The sequence below is a fragment of the Coturnix japonica genome, chromosome 8 (assembly GCF_054131305.1).
Source record: "Coturnix japonica strain WE chromosome 8, WE-NBRP24, whole genome shotgun sequence".
Taxonomy (NCBI): domain Eukaryota; kingdom Metazoa; phylum Chordata; class Aves; order Galliformes; family Phasianidae; genus Coturnix; species Coturnix japonica.
The window spans coordinates 10,384,735-10,399,001 of record NC_140670.1 but is presented as its reverse complement, the minus strand read 5'-3'; the positions used below and the strand labels follow the sequence as shown (position 1 = coordinate 10,399,001).

The following is a 14,267-nucleotide window of genomic DNA, read 5'->3' as shown; positions in this document are numbered from 1 at the left end:
GCAGCCCTGAATCGTGGGCACCTCGGCAATGCCGGCTGCTGCCAATGCTTCTTCCCCAGGAGAAGGCAATACAAATCCCACACCGCCCCCCTATGCTGAGCTTTTGCAACCTACTGAGCCCTGATGTGCAACATATCCAGACTGCCAAGGTGTGCACGGTGGTGCAATAGCAGCAAGCCAGCCCACTGCTTGAGATCAAATGGACTTTTTGGTAGAAAATAGCTTCAAAACAGCTTCCAGCAACTACCGTGTTATTGCAGAAAGCAGCAGCCTCAGAGACAAGAGAAAATGCAAAATTTCCACACTCCTGTGTAGGTGGAACTTGTCAAAATGCTCTTTTCAGTGCAGAGCATTCCTGCATTATTCACCCAGAGTGGGACAATAATGCAGCACGAAGCCTTTTTCCTCTCCTTTCCGATGCTTACTGACACCTCACTTACCTGGCTGCTCCCCCACAGAGCAGTGACACACAGCCCTTTTGCCTCCATCCTGCAGGGCATTTCCTCCCCCCACACCTAAGCCAGCCTCCCTGCAGTATCAATCCCCTGGGGAAGCAGCACTACCATTCCAGGCCTTCCCCACACTGCATCCCTGAAAAACCCATTACATTCAACAAGGGAACACGGTAACATATCACTGAAGGTTTATGTGGATGTTATTCTTTAAAGAGCCTTTTTCTCTTTTAAAGCAGTGTGCAGGGACTTTGAACCCCAGCAGCAGCTATCCTAGAGCCGCTCGACACACAGCTCTCATCCACTTTGCTGACTTCTGCATTGTTTAGTTAAAGTCAAAAGAAATCATTCCCTTTAAGGCAAAACATCGATGTTCAAACTATGCTCACGCAGAGAACGTCTATCCCCTTACATCCTCCTCCCACTGAATCACCTCCAAAAAATGCTTACATTCCACCAACACGAGACAGAGACGCACAGCTCCTCAAATGAGGAATGTACTGAAGCCAATCTAATTTCTCTTTAATTGCTTCTTTCCCTTTCTATACCATGGACAGAGACCTACAGACTTTTTCCCCAGCTGCCCTCTATTTGTGAGGCATCGCTGGCACAGAAATCCCAACTGCTGTAATCTTAGCCCCATCTCGGTCTGGGAAAACACAACGGGATTCCCTTTTGGAGTGCTGAAACCTTATCTAAAGGATAGCTGCTGCACAGTGCTTCCCATCCCCCTGCAACACCCTCTGTATCTCAATATTTTCAAAGCCTTCTCACAACACACAGACACTGCAGAAATAGTTTCCTCTTTCATTTTCCTCTGAGCGGTGCTTCTATAGAACATGAGAGACCAGACTTGCTCCTATGAACATCTGAACAGGCACCGGGTTTCATTCAAATACATTTTTATGAGAGAATACCTGACGTGTTGTTAAATGTCAGGAATACTTCATTTCCTCTATGCAGTATTCAAAGTTCATACAAAATTTAACGAGAAATGAAAGAGGCCTCTGGTGCAGCTCTAAATGCATTGAACAAAACGTGACCAATTCAATAAAACAAAAGCACACGAGAAATAAGCTGCCAAAGGAATATAAACAAGAAATTCCTTGTAAAGAAAGAAGAAGGAATGCCCAAAGAAGAAAGAGGTGAAGGGGCAAAGCAAATCTGCAAGGAGAAGGTCAGGCTGAGCAACAATAAAAGAAGTACGTTTAGCCTGGAAAACAAAGGTTGACAGAAAAGCTGGAGTGCTTCCTTTCATTGACCCTGCCAAAACCTTTTCTAAATCACGGCTTTTCAATCACTTCCTACCTCAGTTCCATCAGTTCTCTTCCACAAGCCTCTTTAGCTCCATTGGCTAAACATACAGAATGGTTTAATGTTGCTACAGTCTCGCTGCAAGAAGTCAGCATCAGCCTCTACCATCTTTATTGTTTAATTGTATGTTTTCAAGTCACGTGTTAGTTGTCCCTTCCCTCACTTTGCTCTCTATGAGCAGTTGAGACATCAAGGGTTTTTAATGAACTCTAAGCCCACCTATTTAAAGCTACTTCCCTAGGCATTTTACTTTAAAATACATTTCCTGCACAAAGCATATACACATACCATAACCCCTCACTGCTATGGGACTCTTCTCTTTGCCCGCATACTGTGAAAACAGAACAGGCACATCTGCAGACCTTAGCAAGTACCGGACAGAGGGCTGCAAACAGAAGGTGTCCTGAGAGCTCCACAGCAAACTGGGATTCCTACCTGCTGTAAGGACACACTGTTTTAATGAAGCTGGTGTTCAGAAATGTTTTGCAGGTGCATTCATTCCCTGCAGTGTGAACTGCTCCGAGAGCACAGAGTGCCATAATGGTGCAGAGACTTGAACTCAAGTTTCCCACATCCCAAAGCAAATATCCCAGCAGGCTAACAACTGAAACAGCAGCTTCCTCTCCATGGCTCAGCCTCCATTCAACTATATGAACTTCAGGAGAAGGCAGAGGCTAACTCTGCAGCTCAGAGGTCAGGGAATTCAGCTGGGATGTGGGAAATCTGTGTTCAGTTCCCTACTTACCTGATTTAAAGCCTGATCTTGAACTGAAATCTCTCAGAAGGTCAGGGCTGCTATCACAGGGGCATACAGACTGTCTTTGCCCCTCCTCTTTGGTCCAAAAGTAATGACCTGGGTTATAAAACGCTGATGGATCAGAAAAAATGAGTAAGAAACAGAAAGAGAATATGTGGGGGAGATGTGGTAAGATATACAAAATAAGAGAGGCAGGGAAAATGAAATGAAAGAAACAGAAGAACAGACAATTAGAAAGGCAGAGAGATGTGAAAGGGGAAAAAGGCAGCTACAACCCCATCCTAAAGTTTACTGATTTGTTTCCACCAAATGTGTAATCACAAGCAAATCACGTTAACTTGAAAGAGGACGCAACCTTCTTTCTTTTACCTTTTACCTTCTTAGTTATTTTGAAACACAGGCCCTTTCCCTAAGATCTCAGGGTATCCTAAGACTACCCTCATTTCCCCACTCCTCACATTTTGTACTTAAATCTTTCTCACCTCTTCATGCCCTCAATTGCTTTAGCCAGTACATGGAACACAGAGTTAAAGCCATGCTTGCCCCTCATTTTTTTTTTTGCATCAACACTGCAGGATCAAGAGTAACTGTTGCTCACTTTAATTTGTCCTTCTCTGCATAGCAAGAGAAAAATCACAATGTAACTTGCTAGCTACAACAGAAACCCCACATTCTCTATAATCTGTACAACAAGGGCCCTCTGCAGTGTTTCCAGACATACCTCAATCCTTAAAATCATGACTTAACTTGAGACCTTTCTGGCTTACCTCAAGAGGTAGTGTGATCGGTGGCGGTGGCTTTTTCAGTTCTTCACATTTTCTCTTTTTACATATCCGGTGACTGGTTTTGCGCTTCCTGCAACAGCTGCATTCTTCACAATTGGTTTTCCGCAGACAGGGCTCACAGACTCCACAACGCCTTCGTTTCTTTTTCTCTAACATAGGGAGCAGAGATGGATATGCAGAAGGGTAACCACCGGCCGGATTTGTGAGAGAGGATGGCCCTGAGGCCTCAACTGTTTGAGTGCTGTTGCTTACGTTGTCCTGAATCAAATTCAAGCTTATTCCAACACTTTCCAGCTGTGATGAATAATCATTCTGCTGCAGTCTTGAGTCAGCTGGCAAATCTGCATTTATGGCTTTTTCTAAGGCAAAAACAGAGGTTTCCGTGCTTGAAGGCAACTCTGAAACAAAGCCTTCAGAGAATTTTCTGGAGCTCTCACTGGACATTTTATCGACGGCTCTTTTTTCTGTATCTGAAGATAAAGCGGGGACATAGCCTGAATTCAAAATTAATGTCTCTGCATCAATGCATTTAACAAGCCGTTCAATATCCTCCACTTTAATATTGGCTAAAGAGGTATCAGAAACCGGTTCGCTTACTGTAAATACATTTTTTGAGTCTGATTCTGCATTCTCTACAGTACAGCTCAAATCTGAATATGGGTCAAGCTCTTTGTGAATGGGCACAAAATCCACTAGTCTCATGTTGGATTCCACAAGCGAGCTTACACTTTCAAAATGTGAAAGTGAATTTGATCCAGTGGCAGCTTCAGAGCTGGAATGTGAACCAAGGACTTCATTTGCAGACTCCAAACCTCCATCTGCTTTTAAGCAGGACTCTGCAAATGAGCTCAAATCTTCTAAACATTCTTTTGAATTTAACTCAGAGGTAACTATGGGTGCAGGATTTGAGTTGTATTCTTCACTAGTTAGCACCAAGTCTGACTCTGATTCAATCTGGGATTCAGCAAGTGGGACCAACTCTTCCAACAGCATGGCTGAACTGGGGTCTGAGGTATCAATAAAACCAGAGTCAGGTTGTTTACTGTTAGGCACCAGGTGGAAGGGAGTCTCTATACACACCTTCGAGTTTGATTCAGAGGTGGTTATGGAATCAGAAGACAGAAGCACCAATGCAGCATCTTCAACAAATGCTTCAGCTGCACTACTTGCATTGAGATCAATGAGTGTCTGCTCACGGGGCAGGTCTCCGTGCTCATACACCACCTCTGACACTGCTGTACTGTCATCCGTTACTTGGGTGCTTGGAACAGAGTTCTTCATTTCAGGTATTTCTCCCTCCTCTTCTTGACCAGCACACGTGGCAGCAGGTTCTTCATTTACACTGCATGGAATATCCTCTACAGACAGAGAAGCTAATTCATCTTGTGCTAAATTCTGTTCCAACACTTTTTCGGATGCTTCAACATTTTTTTCTTCTTCTACAGCCAGATCTTGTTCATGTTTTTCCTTTGTTTCAAGCTTTTTTTGTGCTGCAGCTTTTCTGGGTTTTGCAATTGTTGGAGCTTGAGAAAATCTACGGGAGAATGATCGGTTTCGAAGAGACATTGTAAAACCATTGATGTTGAAAGCTTCCTGGCTATGAAAGAGGATATTGTCAGCTTTCTCCAAACTCACCCAAGGTGTTCCAGACAAGGTTCTGGTGACACTGCTCCTGAGAAATCTACCTGAAGAGCTCATGATTGGTTTCTTTTCTTGCTGCTTTTTCTTAACATCTTTTTCTTGTGCCGGCTTTTTGCCTTTTCCAGAACTAACAGCTTTTGTGGAAGTCTTTGTGGTTTTCTTTCTCACTTGGCTACATTTCTTTTTGCCCTGGTTAGTTTTTCTTTTGCCTATCTCTTCCTTTTTTGCTAATCTGGAAGGCCTTGCGTGGTGAGCCATGTCTGCGGAGTAGTAGAAATGTTACGAGGAGAGATGGAAAAAAATCATGAGCTCTTGAGAGAATTTTTCAACAGAAAACTGCACTCTCCCATTGCGGCTCTCTGTAGCGATACAGAGTCAACTCTGAAACAGAAAAAGATAAAATAACATTAATAGAAATTTAATTAATGAAAGAAGCACGTATATTCATCTGACTATTTAAAAATACACAGGTAGAACTCAAAACACCAGTATCAGACATCAGGCTATATCAGCACAAAGGCTTTGAAAGTATTAACAGACTGCAAAATTGAAAGCTTGCCTAAAAGCCCAGAAAACTAATAAAGAAGTGAACAAAGTTCAAGTGATCATGAAGCAATTCATTTTTTTACCATTTTACATCAATTTTAAGATGTCTGGACATTCACAATCTTACTGGTGGTTTGTTAACCATCCCTCCCCTTGGGTAAGGACAGCTAAAATTTGCATCTTCAGACACGCTGTGGAGCATAAAGCTACTACTGTATGGTCATTTGGGAAAAAACAACAACAAAGCTGAGTTAACTGGTGTTACACCAGTACACCACTGCAAGGGCATCTCATCCATACGCTGCCTATCATGTTATATATCCAGGTTACCATTGTAGAAATAACTATATGCCTCTAAAGACATTTAATTTGTACTCATGGGGGTAACTGGATCAGGGAAGAATTGCCATTCCAAGTGTTATCTCCTAGGATCATGTACAAGCACACTGTACTAGGTTGCAAGCCTTGGTCCTTTCCAGCAATACCAAATGTATTATGCAAGAAATCCCCTCTGCTTCATGATCATGACTACTACTATATTTGCTGTCAACAAAACACCATAACATTTATCCTAAGCTTTTGTCTTCAAATATGACTGTGATGAAAAAGCCCTCCAAACTCCCAAACACAACCTGCACATCTCAGAAGATACAACAAACTCTTCTGGCTCCAGAGCAATTTTCTGAAAGGTGGGTTGCTTTTCTTTGTTTGCTTGGTTTTTAATATAAAGAAATTCTGTTAAATACTTCCTCTAAAGGAAAAAAAAAAAAAAAAAGAAAAAAAAGAAAAAAAAGGAACTCATAAAGGAAGAAAAAAAAGGAAGAAGGATGCTGCTGGGTCCAAGCCCCACCACTTTAAAGGGCAAGAGAGACAGAGCACTCTCTTCATCATGACCTCAACCCCATGCTGAAGCCAGCAGGGTGATGTCACCAAGGCTGGGCTTACCCACAGCCCAATCTGAGCTCCAGCAAAGGAGGGCAGAGCCCTGCTGATGCAGTCCAGCCTTCCTAGCACCTCAGAAACTTATAACATTATCACAGTGCCCAGGTTCAGCTTGTGTTGGGCAAACAATGGTGTGGGGCTTGCAAAGGGCAGGCTCTACAAGAACCCATCTAAACCCAAAGGGTGTAGTATATCCACCATGCATGGCTGCTGCACAGGACTACCAGCCCCCACTGCTCCTCACCAGCTTGCTGGCAGCAAACTCATCTCTAACTCCATCACAGCCATCAACAGGCTGCAGTCACAATACTTGAAAAACCCAACAGTAACTACCCTCCCTGCTCTCTTCAGAGCAGCTTATTTAAAGCTCTTTGAAGCCCAGCCCATCTGTTCAGCAGTAAGCTGAATGATCCTGTGCAATACAAAACGTAAATCACATATATCACGTGTCTATGTAAACATGCTGTGATCATTCTGTATCTTATCTGCATCTTGCAGGAGCATATCAAACTAACATTACTGAGGCAGCACTTTTTCCATGCACTCAAACATCACTTTGGAGTCAGCATTGCAGTACAGCACAAGGCTCAACGCACTTCTAAGGTCACATCAGAAGACAAAGCTAACCTCTCACATCAAACAAGCTAATAGCACTGCAGGAGAAGACCTGACCCAGACAGACTAAATACACATGTATAGCCATCTGTAGTTGCAGGTAATGTTTCAAAGGCCATCGCCAAAAGACCTTAACAGCTCCCACAGAGGTGCTCCACAGAAGTTGGGTTGGACACTGAAATACACTAAATACAGGCTTGAAGTTAAAGTAATTTGAGTGCTTTCCTTCCCTTACCCTTTTCTGAATGGAACGGAGGAAGAGGGATATGGCCATAACCAGTCACTCCACAAACTGAGCATCAAATCAGCAGCACATTAACAGGTCCATGAAACAGTTGCTGGCAGTCTGCAAAGGGCTGCCCACTTTCTTGTGGTTTTGATGAAACCAGGCTCCAAAGGACAGCCTGGAGGGCTGCAAAGCCAGCTGCAAACAAGCAGCAGACAGCCCATTGGTAGCCATTAGTGCCTGGTGCTACATAACAGTGGTAGGAGAGGAAATGCGAGCCACTTTCAGAGACTATGGACAGGAGAGCAAGGAAGAAAGCAAATAAGGGCCATGCAGCATGGAAATGTGTGAATCGGGAGGGGAGCAGAAGAGAGGAGATAAAGCCTTTTCTCTTTATCAGCTCTGAAACAGAAGTAGAAGGGTGAGAGAAAACAGGAGACCAAGAATGGAAACAGTGACTGGATTTTTGAAGATACTGGATGTGCTTAATGCTTTGCTCATGCTACTTTTCTACATAAACATTTGGCACTGCTGTTATAGAAACTTGGGAAGCATAATTTGCAGAATCGCCAATCAGAAGCTTCATTTATAACAATCTTGTAAAACTTTTCTTTGGAATCATGATTATGTGATATGTCTTTACCTGCATTTAGAGATTTCAACACGGGTGCTTCAAAGACTGAAGAAGCAACATCATCCTGCTTGGTTTTTAACAAAAATGAAACAACAAAGAAATAAAAATACTCCACACCAGTCTGGAAGGAATATATATATATAATCCTGTGGTAGCACTGTGATGGGAAAGGCTGTTGTTAGCACTTGTCAGAGACAAACGGACAGGGACATATGGAAAACAGCAGCAGCTTTATCCATTTTGTTTCAATTTTGTTGCCGGAAAGAATTTTTCTTTAGAAGACACCTGGGCAGTAGCTCCCTAAAGGACATCGATCTTTTCTGCTTTTATTATAGTACTGAACTTCAGTTTTATCCACCTGGAACAGAGCACCTGACCTCCAAGATGATCGTAGCCTGTTGGGAGAAATGCCTGTCAGCACCAGGGCTTTACTTCCCCTTAAAGAAACTCCCATACTCCTGCTGAGCACTGCTCTGCCACAATAACCACAATTGGTACATTAAAAAAAAATAAGAAGTCAATTAATTTAAATAAACAAAATAACAACAACGACAGAAGAAGAAACAAAGTTTCTAGTAAAACTAAATTCATGTTGTTGCTGTTACGTTTACTTTGCCACATCTAGGGTCAAAATATTAGGTAGCTACAAGCTCAGTACTCAAGATTTGTTTTCTGCAGCACTATGGAATATTTTACCTTCCTTCCATGTAAAGGGCTGGCAATGACGCTGTGTTGATGCCTGCAGCAGTTGCAAATTGCCTCATGTCACTTCTTAAGGACAACTAATAGCTACAGCACATGTCACATTTCAAAGCAAGAAATCCTACTACCAAAACACCTCCGTCAGCTTCCAGGATTATCAAATACAAATCTAATGGTTTAATGCAATAACTTGTTAGTATTCATCATCCTGGAGAGAAAAACTGACTTCATTTGTCTCTTCTGAATCCTGAGTCAGACAGGACCCATCCCCCCACAAGTCCCTTCCTGACAGAGGACAGGCGTCCCTATAAAGTGGGTAATCAGTACAGGAGGGTTTGCAGGGAACAGCCCCAGCCAGCAGCAGTGCATCCTGAAGCTGCTTGTGACTTGACTTCTAATTCATGTGCAAAAACAAAAGCTGGCTGTAGGGCCACTATCTTAAGTTTTGCTCCCAGTAATAAGTCTGGAGCAATCCCACTGACTGCTATAATCCTCAGCAAATACTGCTAAAAAGCTAATCAAGGGCTAAAGCTTTTAGTCCCAACCAGGTCAAAATTCCAGACAATTATAATAAGAATCTTGCCTACAAGGCAATGGGGAGATTTAACCCTATGGAATGCCTCTAGGAAAAAGAATAAAATCTTCTTCTTAAATGCTTCTCTTTCATTTTCTTTGCACATAATAATAAAGAGAATTTTCCATTTCAAAGTAGTGTTCATTAAGATTCTGTTTCAGAACTAGATGGAAAACTTAAAAGGTGTGTTTTCATAAAATGGTGGCAGCCTTTATCTGACATCATAAAAAAAGTAAGTGACCCTTAAAAGAAGCACAGCTGTATGAGAAATATCAGGCAGCTTGGACTAGCTGAGCCTGGTTTCACTACAGCCAGAACGAACCAATCTAATGCACTTTGTTTCAGTGTTTAAATGTCTTTTTAAAAGTCACTTGGGATTAGCCTGGTGGGGGAACAAAACCTAGAAACTTTCATAAGAACCATTTTAAATAACAATGCACAGGTCCCAAGCAATAGGGGTCACCATTTGACTTACAAGTTGTCATACAACCTCTTATCTACAATTTTGAATGGAGAAGCATCTCATTACCAGCAGCAAGTGTTCTAAAAGGAAGACAAAATAGACACTGGAAGACAGAAACTAGAAAAGCTGACCCTATGCAACACACAAAATCTTTTTTCAGCCCTCTTGGAACCACATCATATCATCTGCATGTTCTTACCAGCTGTTCTGAAGTCAGCCCACTTTTCAATCTTGCTCTTTTCTCTGCACCTACTGACTGTTCTGTACAACACTTTGTATATGAAAAGAAGGGAAATGGGTTAAGAGGAGGGAATCGGCTTTAATTTTCCCTCCCCCTTCTTTAATCCTTGAGTATCTATTTGGTTTTAGTTAAGAAATAAAAACGAAACTCAGGACCAGGAACTACTTCACACACGCTCTCGCAGAGGCTCTCCCTTGGCAGTGCAGCCCTGCCTGCTGCTCACCGCCACGCAGCCTCCCGGAGCTCTCCTTCTGCACAAACACTGCTTCAAACAGGGCTGCAGCCTCACACACCCTCCAGGAGCTGCTTTCAGTTTTACTGTGCATACACCTGCCCCCTTGCTTTCCAGGATCATTGCCACTCTTGAGTGAAATGGATGTATTTTATCCACGCACACAAAAGTGTTAAGGCAACACTTTCCAGCAGTTTAACTGCAGACCTGGGGCAGGCACTGCAGGATGCATTTTGAAAGCAAAACCCTTTTCCTGCACAAGTTCAGCAAGTCGTGAACCAAGACATTCACTTCATCCTACTTTTTGTCCCTCCTGGCCTCAGAACCCCACCTCTGCTCTAGGGGCAGTAGGTGCCACATGACTTAAGCAGGACTGCCCCCAAGTCCTGCTTCCCCCAGTGCAGGGGAAGCAGAGGGCTGCTGTGAAGCATGCACCCCGGCTCACTGAATTCTGCAGGAACTGAGGGTATCTAGATTACTGCAGCGTAATGAGTTCAGTATAAACTTCTGAAACACTCAGTGAGCGAAACAGGGGAAAACACCACAGGGAAAAAAAAAAAAAAAAGCCTTCCATGTTTAGGGAAAGCTCTATTAGAACAATAAAAAAAAAAAAAAAAAAAGTTGCAAGGAATCATGCACGCTTAAACCACAAAACCAGATTAAACCTCAAGCAAACTACTGGCAGCAGAAACCCATTGTGAAGGCTCGCGCCGCATGTGAGAGCATCACCCCTTCCAGCCAGGCAGGAGCGTGCCTCCACTTTAGCCTGTTCTGCACAGCCCAGCGCTGACCTTAATGGGGAGAAATGCAAAAATGTAAAACACATTGAGTTAATTCTTGAGGCTCATCAAGTCAAAACCCTTCCACCACACGGCTCCAGGTACTTACCAATAATAATAGCAAGCAAAAACCCCTAAGCTAATCATATTCCCCTTTTAAATATACTTTTCTGATGCTCTGAACAGCGCCTTTCTTTCTGACAATATCTGACTCCCTTCCTTGAAGGTTTCACCTTTAAAAACAACCCTAACTGGATCATCTTATCTCAAACTCAATTAAAAGAAGGGGGAGGTGGAGGAGAACCTTCAGGCAAAGATTAAGCCTGGAAATTTTCTGTCTGAAAGATGTTTTGAAATGTAAGTAACTGAAAGTAGGATGGAAATGCTTAGACCGGCTTCAGCAACCACGGATAGCACAACAGCCACGATAAAATACTATCAGTGAGGGCTGGGAATTATTACCCAGCGAAGTTTCTACAGGTCCCTGATATCAGAGAGCTGCTCTGTGCTCGAATTCCTCCCCGATTACCTGCTGCGTGCAGCCCGGCCCTGCCCGCTGTCCCCTGGCCCCCTCCTGCCTGCAGCCACCTCGCTCCCAGCCCTGCGCTGCCGCAGGGAGCGCCGCTCGGGGGCAGCGCCTCGCCTCCTCCCAGCCGGGCACCGGGCTGCAGCCCAGCCCCACGGCCAACGCCACGCTTTCTGGATTCCATCTCCACGCTTAATTTGCGTTGACTGACATTAATGAAAACAAGGTGATTACTGCGTGGAAGAGCTCTCTGCCTCTCCACAAAAGTGCCTTAAAAAGAGCACCGAGCACAGCATGGAAGAGCCGCTCCTCAGCTAATTTTTAAAAATTATTTTCACAGCTTCCTCCTTTAAAATTTAAAGAGACACCTTCGCCCCGTAATCCTGCTCGGTCACGCTCTAGCAACCCAGCTTGGCAAGCGCTCGTTTCCTCAGCTGCTGCACGAACCGGACCCTGCGGCTGCACCGCCCCGGCCACGCGTGGCTCTGCGCGGGCACCGCCGCCCGCCGCGGGTGCAGAGGCCGGACGGGACGGGGGCAGGCCCGCCGAGGCTCCTCGTGGCCCCACGGCCCGCAGCGGGGCTGCAGGGGGCAGACAAAGGGGCCGAGGCTGGGGCCGCTCCCGCCGTATCCCGGGGCTCGACGGGGGGATGCGGCACCCGCGGAGAAGGACAACGCAGCGCGTCCCCGCTCCCTGCCGCTTTGCGGGAGCGGCTGCGGGTCCCGGCTCTCCGGGCTGGGTACCTCGCTCGCCCCCTCCGTCCCTCCGTTTCCAGGAAGGCTCCGGCGCAGACCGGACCCGTCCTCCCCGCAGGCCGGCAGCAGCCTCCCCTCCCCGCCTCGGTTCCACGCTGGGCCGGGCGAGAAGGGAGCGGGGCAAAGAATAAAAAGTGGAGGGGGGTGGGGGGAGAAGGAGAAAGCAACGCGCCGTCCCACGTACGTACCGCAGCTAACAGGAAGGGGCGACGCGGGCATGGCTGGGCTGGGCTCGGCGCGGGTCATGCTTACGCCTCGCCGCCCGTCCCCATAGCGCGGTGAGCACAGCGCGGCAGACGGAGCCTCGGTGGCGCCGGGCCGCGAAACGTGCTCTCGGCGTCGCCCCTGGCCGGACCCTCCGGGAGGGAGCGGGGAGGGGGCGGCACGGCGGGGCGCTCGCCGCACCGAGCCCTCCCGGCAGGCGGCAAAACGCGCTCTGGATCCCCGCGGCAGGAGCCGGATTCCCCTCCCGCCCCTGGGCAGCGGGCGGCAGCGCCGCACACCCCGGAGCGGGCTGCGGGCCGGGGGAACGGATCCTGCGCTCCTGCCGCCCCAGGAGAGGTGAAGAAGGAGCGGGCCCGCGGGTAGTGGAAGGGCCGGGTGCTCCGTTCATCCCGGAGGTCTCCAGCCGAGGAGGTGACACCGAAATCACCATTTTTTGTCGTTGATTCGGCTGGATGAGGGAGCTGCGCTCCGTCCTCCGCTGGCGGCCGGAGAGCCGTGCGGCAGCGCACCGAACTGCGGGAAACGCGGCTGGGTCGCCCCGGCCTCTTGCGAGGGGAATCCGTGCCCCGCTCTCCTCACCTCCACCCCTTCCATTCACAGCCACCCATGGTTTTTGCCGCGCCTTTCCCGAGGGAAGGGGTGAGCAGTGTGCTTTAATATCAAGGCTGGACCACTCGTCCTCTTCCCCAGTCGTTATCACGGCAGCCTTTTGTCAGGGCGCAAAGCAGCCGCCAATCCGCTGTCCGCTCGGATGTCCCTTCAGAGAACAGATGTTGGAAATAGATCTATGAAACAATACACCCGAGCAGCTCGGGGTTTTTATGTGTCATCATTAAATCCCTTGCTGCTTACTATAAAGCACTTAAAATGCGAAGCGAGCCATTCAGATGCGAGTCCGCAGGGAGGCTTTTCCATTATGCAGGAGAGCAGCAGCTCTGCCCCGCTCCATTCCTACAAGGCTGTTCTAAACACTCGCATTTTGTGAGCTGTTTTCATTTGCACACTAGAAAGAAGAGGCAGCAGCATAGATACACGCAGCTTATTGTCACCGCCAGCTCCTGTGGGCAGCGGCTCAGTGTCAGTGCTACCCATCGCCTCCCTCACTTCATCCTCTGCTCTGCTCCCTTCCTTTCCTCGCAGTCAAAATGCAATACCATTGGGGAACCTTAGCCAAGCTTGAAGACACTTCAGATATACTCAAGTGAACCCCATACACCTGAATTTCAAGCATTTGCCTGGTGCAAAGTGAAGCACGTGGGGAAAAGATGGAAACCAAGGCCTCTGAATTAGCCACTTCCATTCAAAATAGAGATCCTGGTTCCATTACAGGCAGCTCTGCAAAACAATTTGGTGTGCTCAGTAGTGTCAAGAATCACTAGAAAAAGGAGGAGAGAAAAAAAAAAACAGGGAACATTGCTATCGAATATATTGTGTAGTTCTCATCTACATAGCTTAAGAGGGGCAAAGTACAACCTGAAAAGGCACAGAGGTGATAAGGGCACCAGAAGTGTAAGGAACGATGAAACTCTCCAAGGTTAAATGTCAAGCAATACAATATATAAACAAGAGCAGCATGGAAAGTGTTAACAGAGTGATCTCTGTTTCGCTGAAGCGCAGGATATCGAGTCAGTTTATCAAATATCAGTATAGCAAACATCTACTTTCCATAGAGTGCACTGTTAAACCATAGAACTCACTGCTACACAACATTACAGATGCTAAATTTTTATCCAAGAAAACAGTAATGGGAAAATGTTGAATCAAGATCTATTTAATGAAAGAGGGCTGCTTTAGCTATACACTACTGGAAGGTAGAGGAGTATCTTTAGATAACAGCCCTGTATCTCTGACAGCTTTC

The 14,267-nt window shown here is 46.1% G+C and overlaps 1 protein-coding gene across 23 annotated transcripts in view; it reads right to left on the bottom strand.

Moving 5' to 3' along the window:
- TET1 (tet methylcytosine dioxygenase 1) overlaps positions 1–14,267 on the bottom strand; it is a 74,983-nt gene that overhangs the window by 55,956 nt on the left and 4,760 nt on the right. For 15 of the 23 annotated variants that reach the window (XR_014948528.1, XR_001556030.3, XR_014948529.1 and 12 more), the window contains exons 1-2: positions 12,373–12,544; positions 3,291–5,330 (exon numbers count right to left, since the gene is read on the bottom strand). Coding sequence is in view for 17 of the 23 variants with exons in the window: in XM_015866316.3 (XP_015721802.2) it covers positions 3,291–5,207 (1,917 nt within the window). In the remaining 6 variants the exon portion in view is untranslated. Of the gene's footprint in view, positions 1–2,511; positions 2,595–3,290; positions 5,331–6,127; positions 6,147–7,287; positions 8,308–12,172; positions 12,303–12,372; positions 12,545–14,267 lie in introns of those variants that run through there. The other 8 variants (XM_015866319.3, XM_015866320.3, XM_085554076.1 and 5 more) reach the window with 7 other exon arrangements.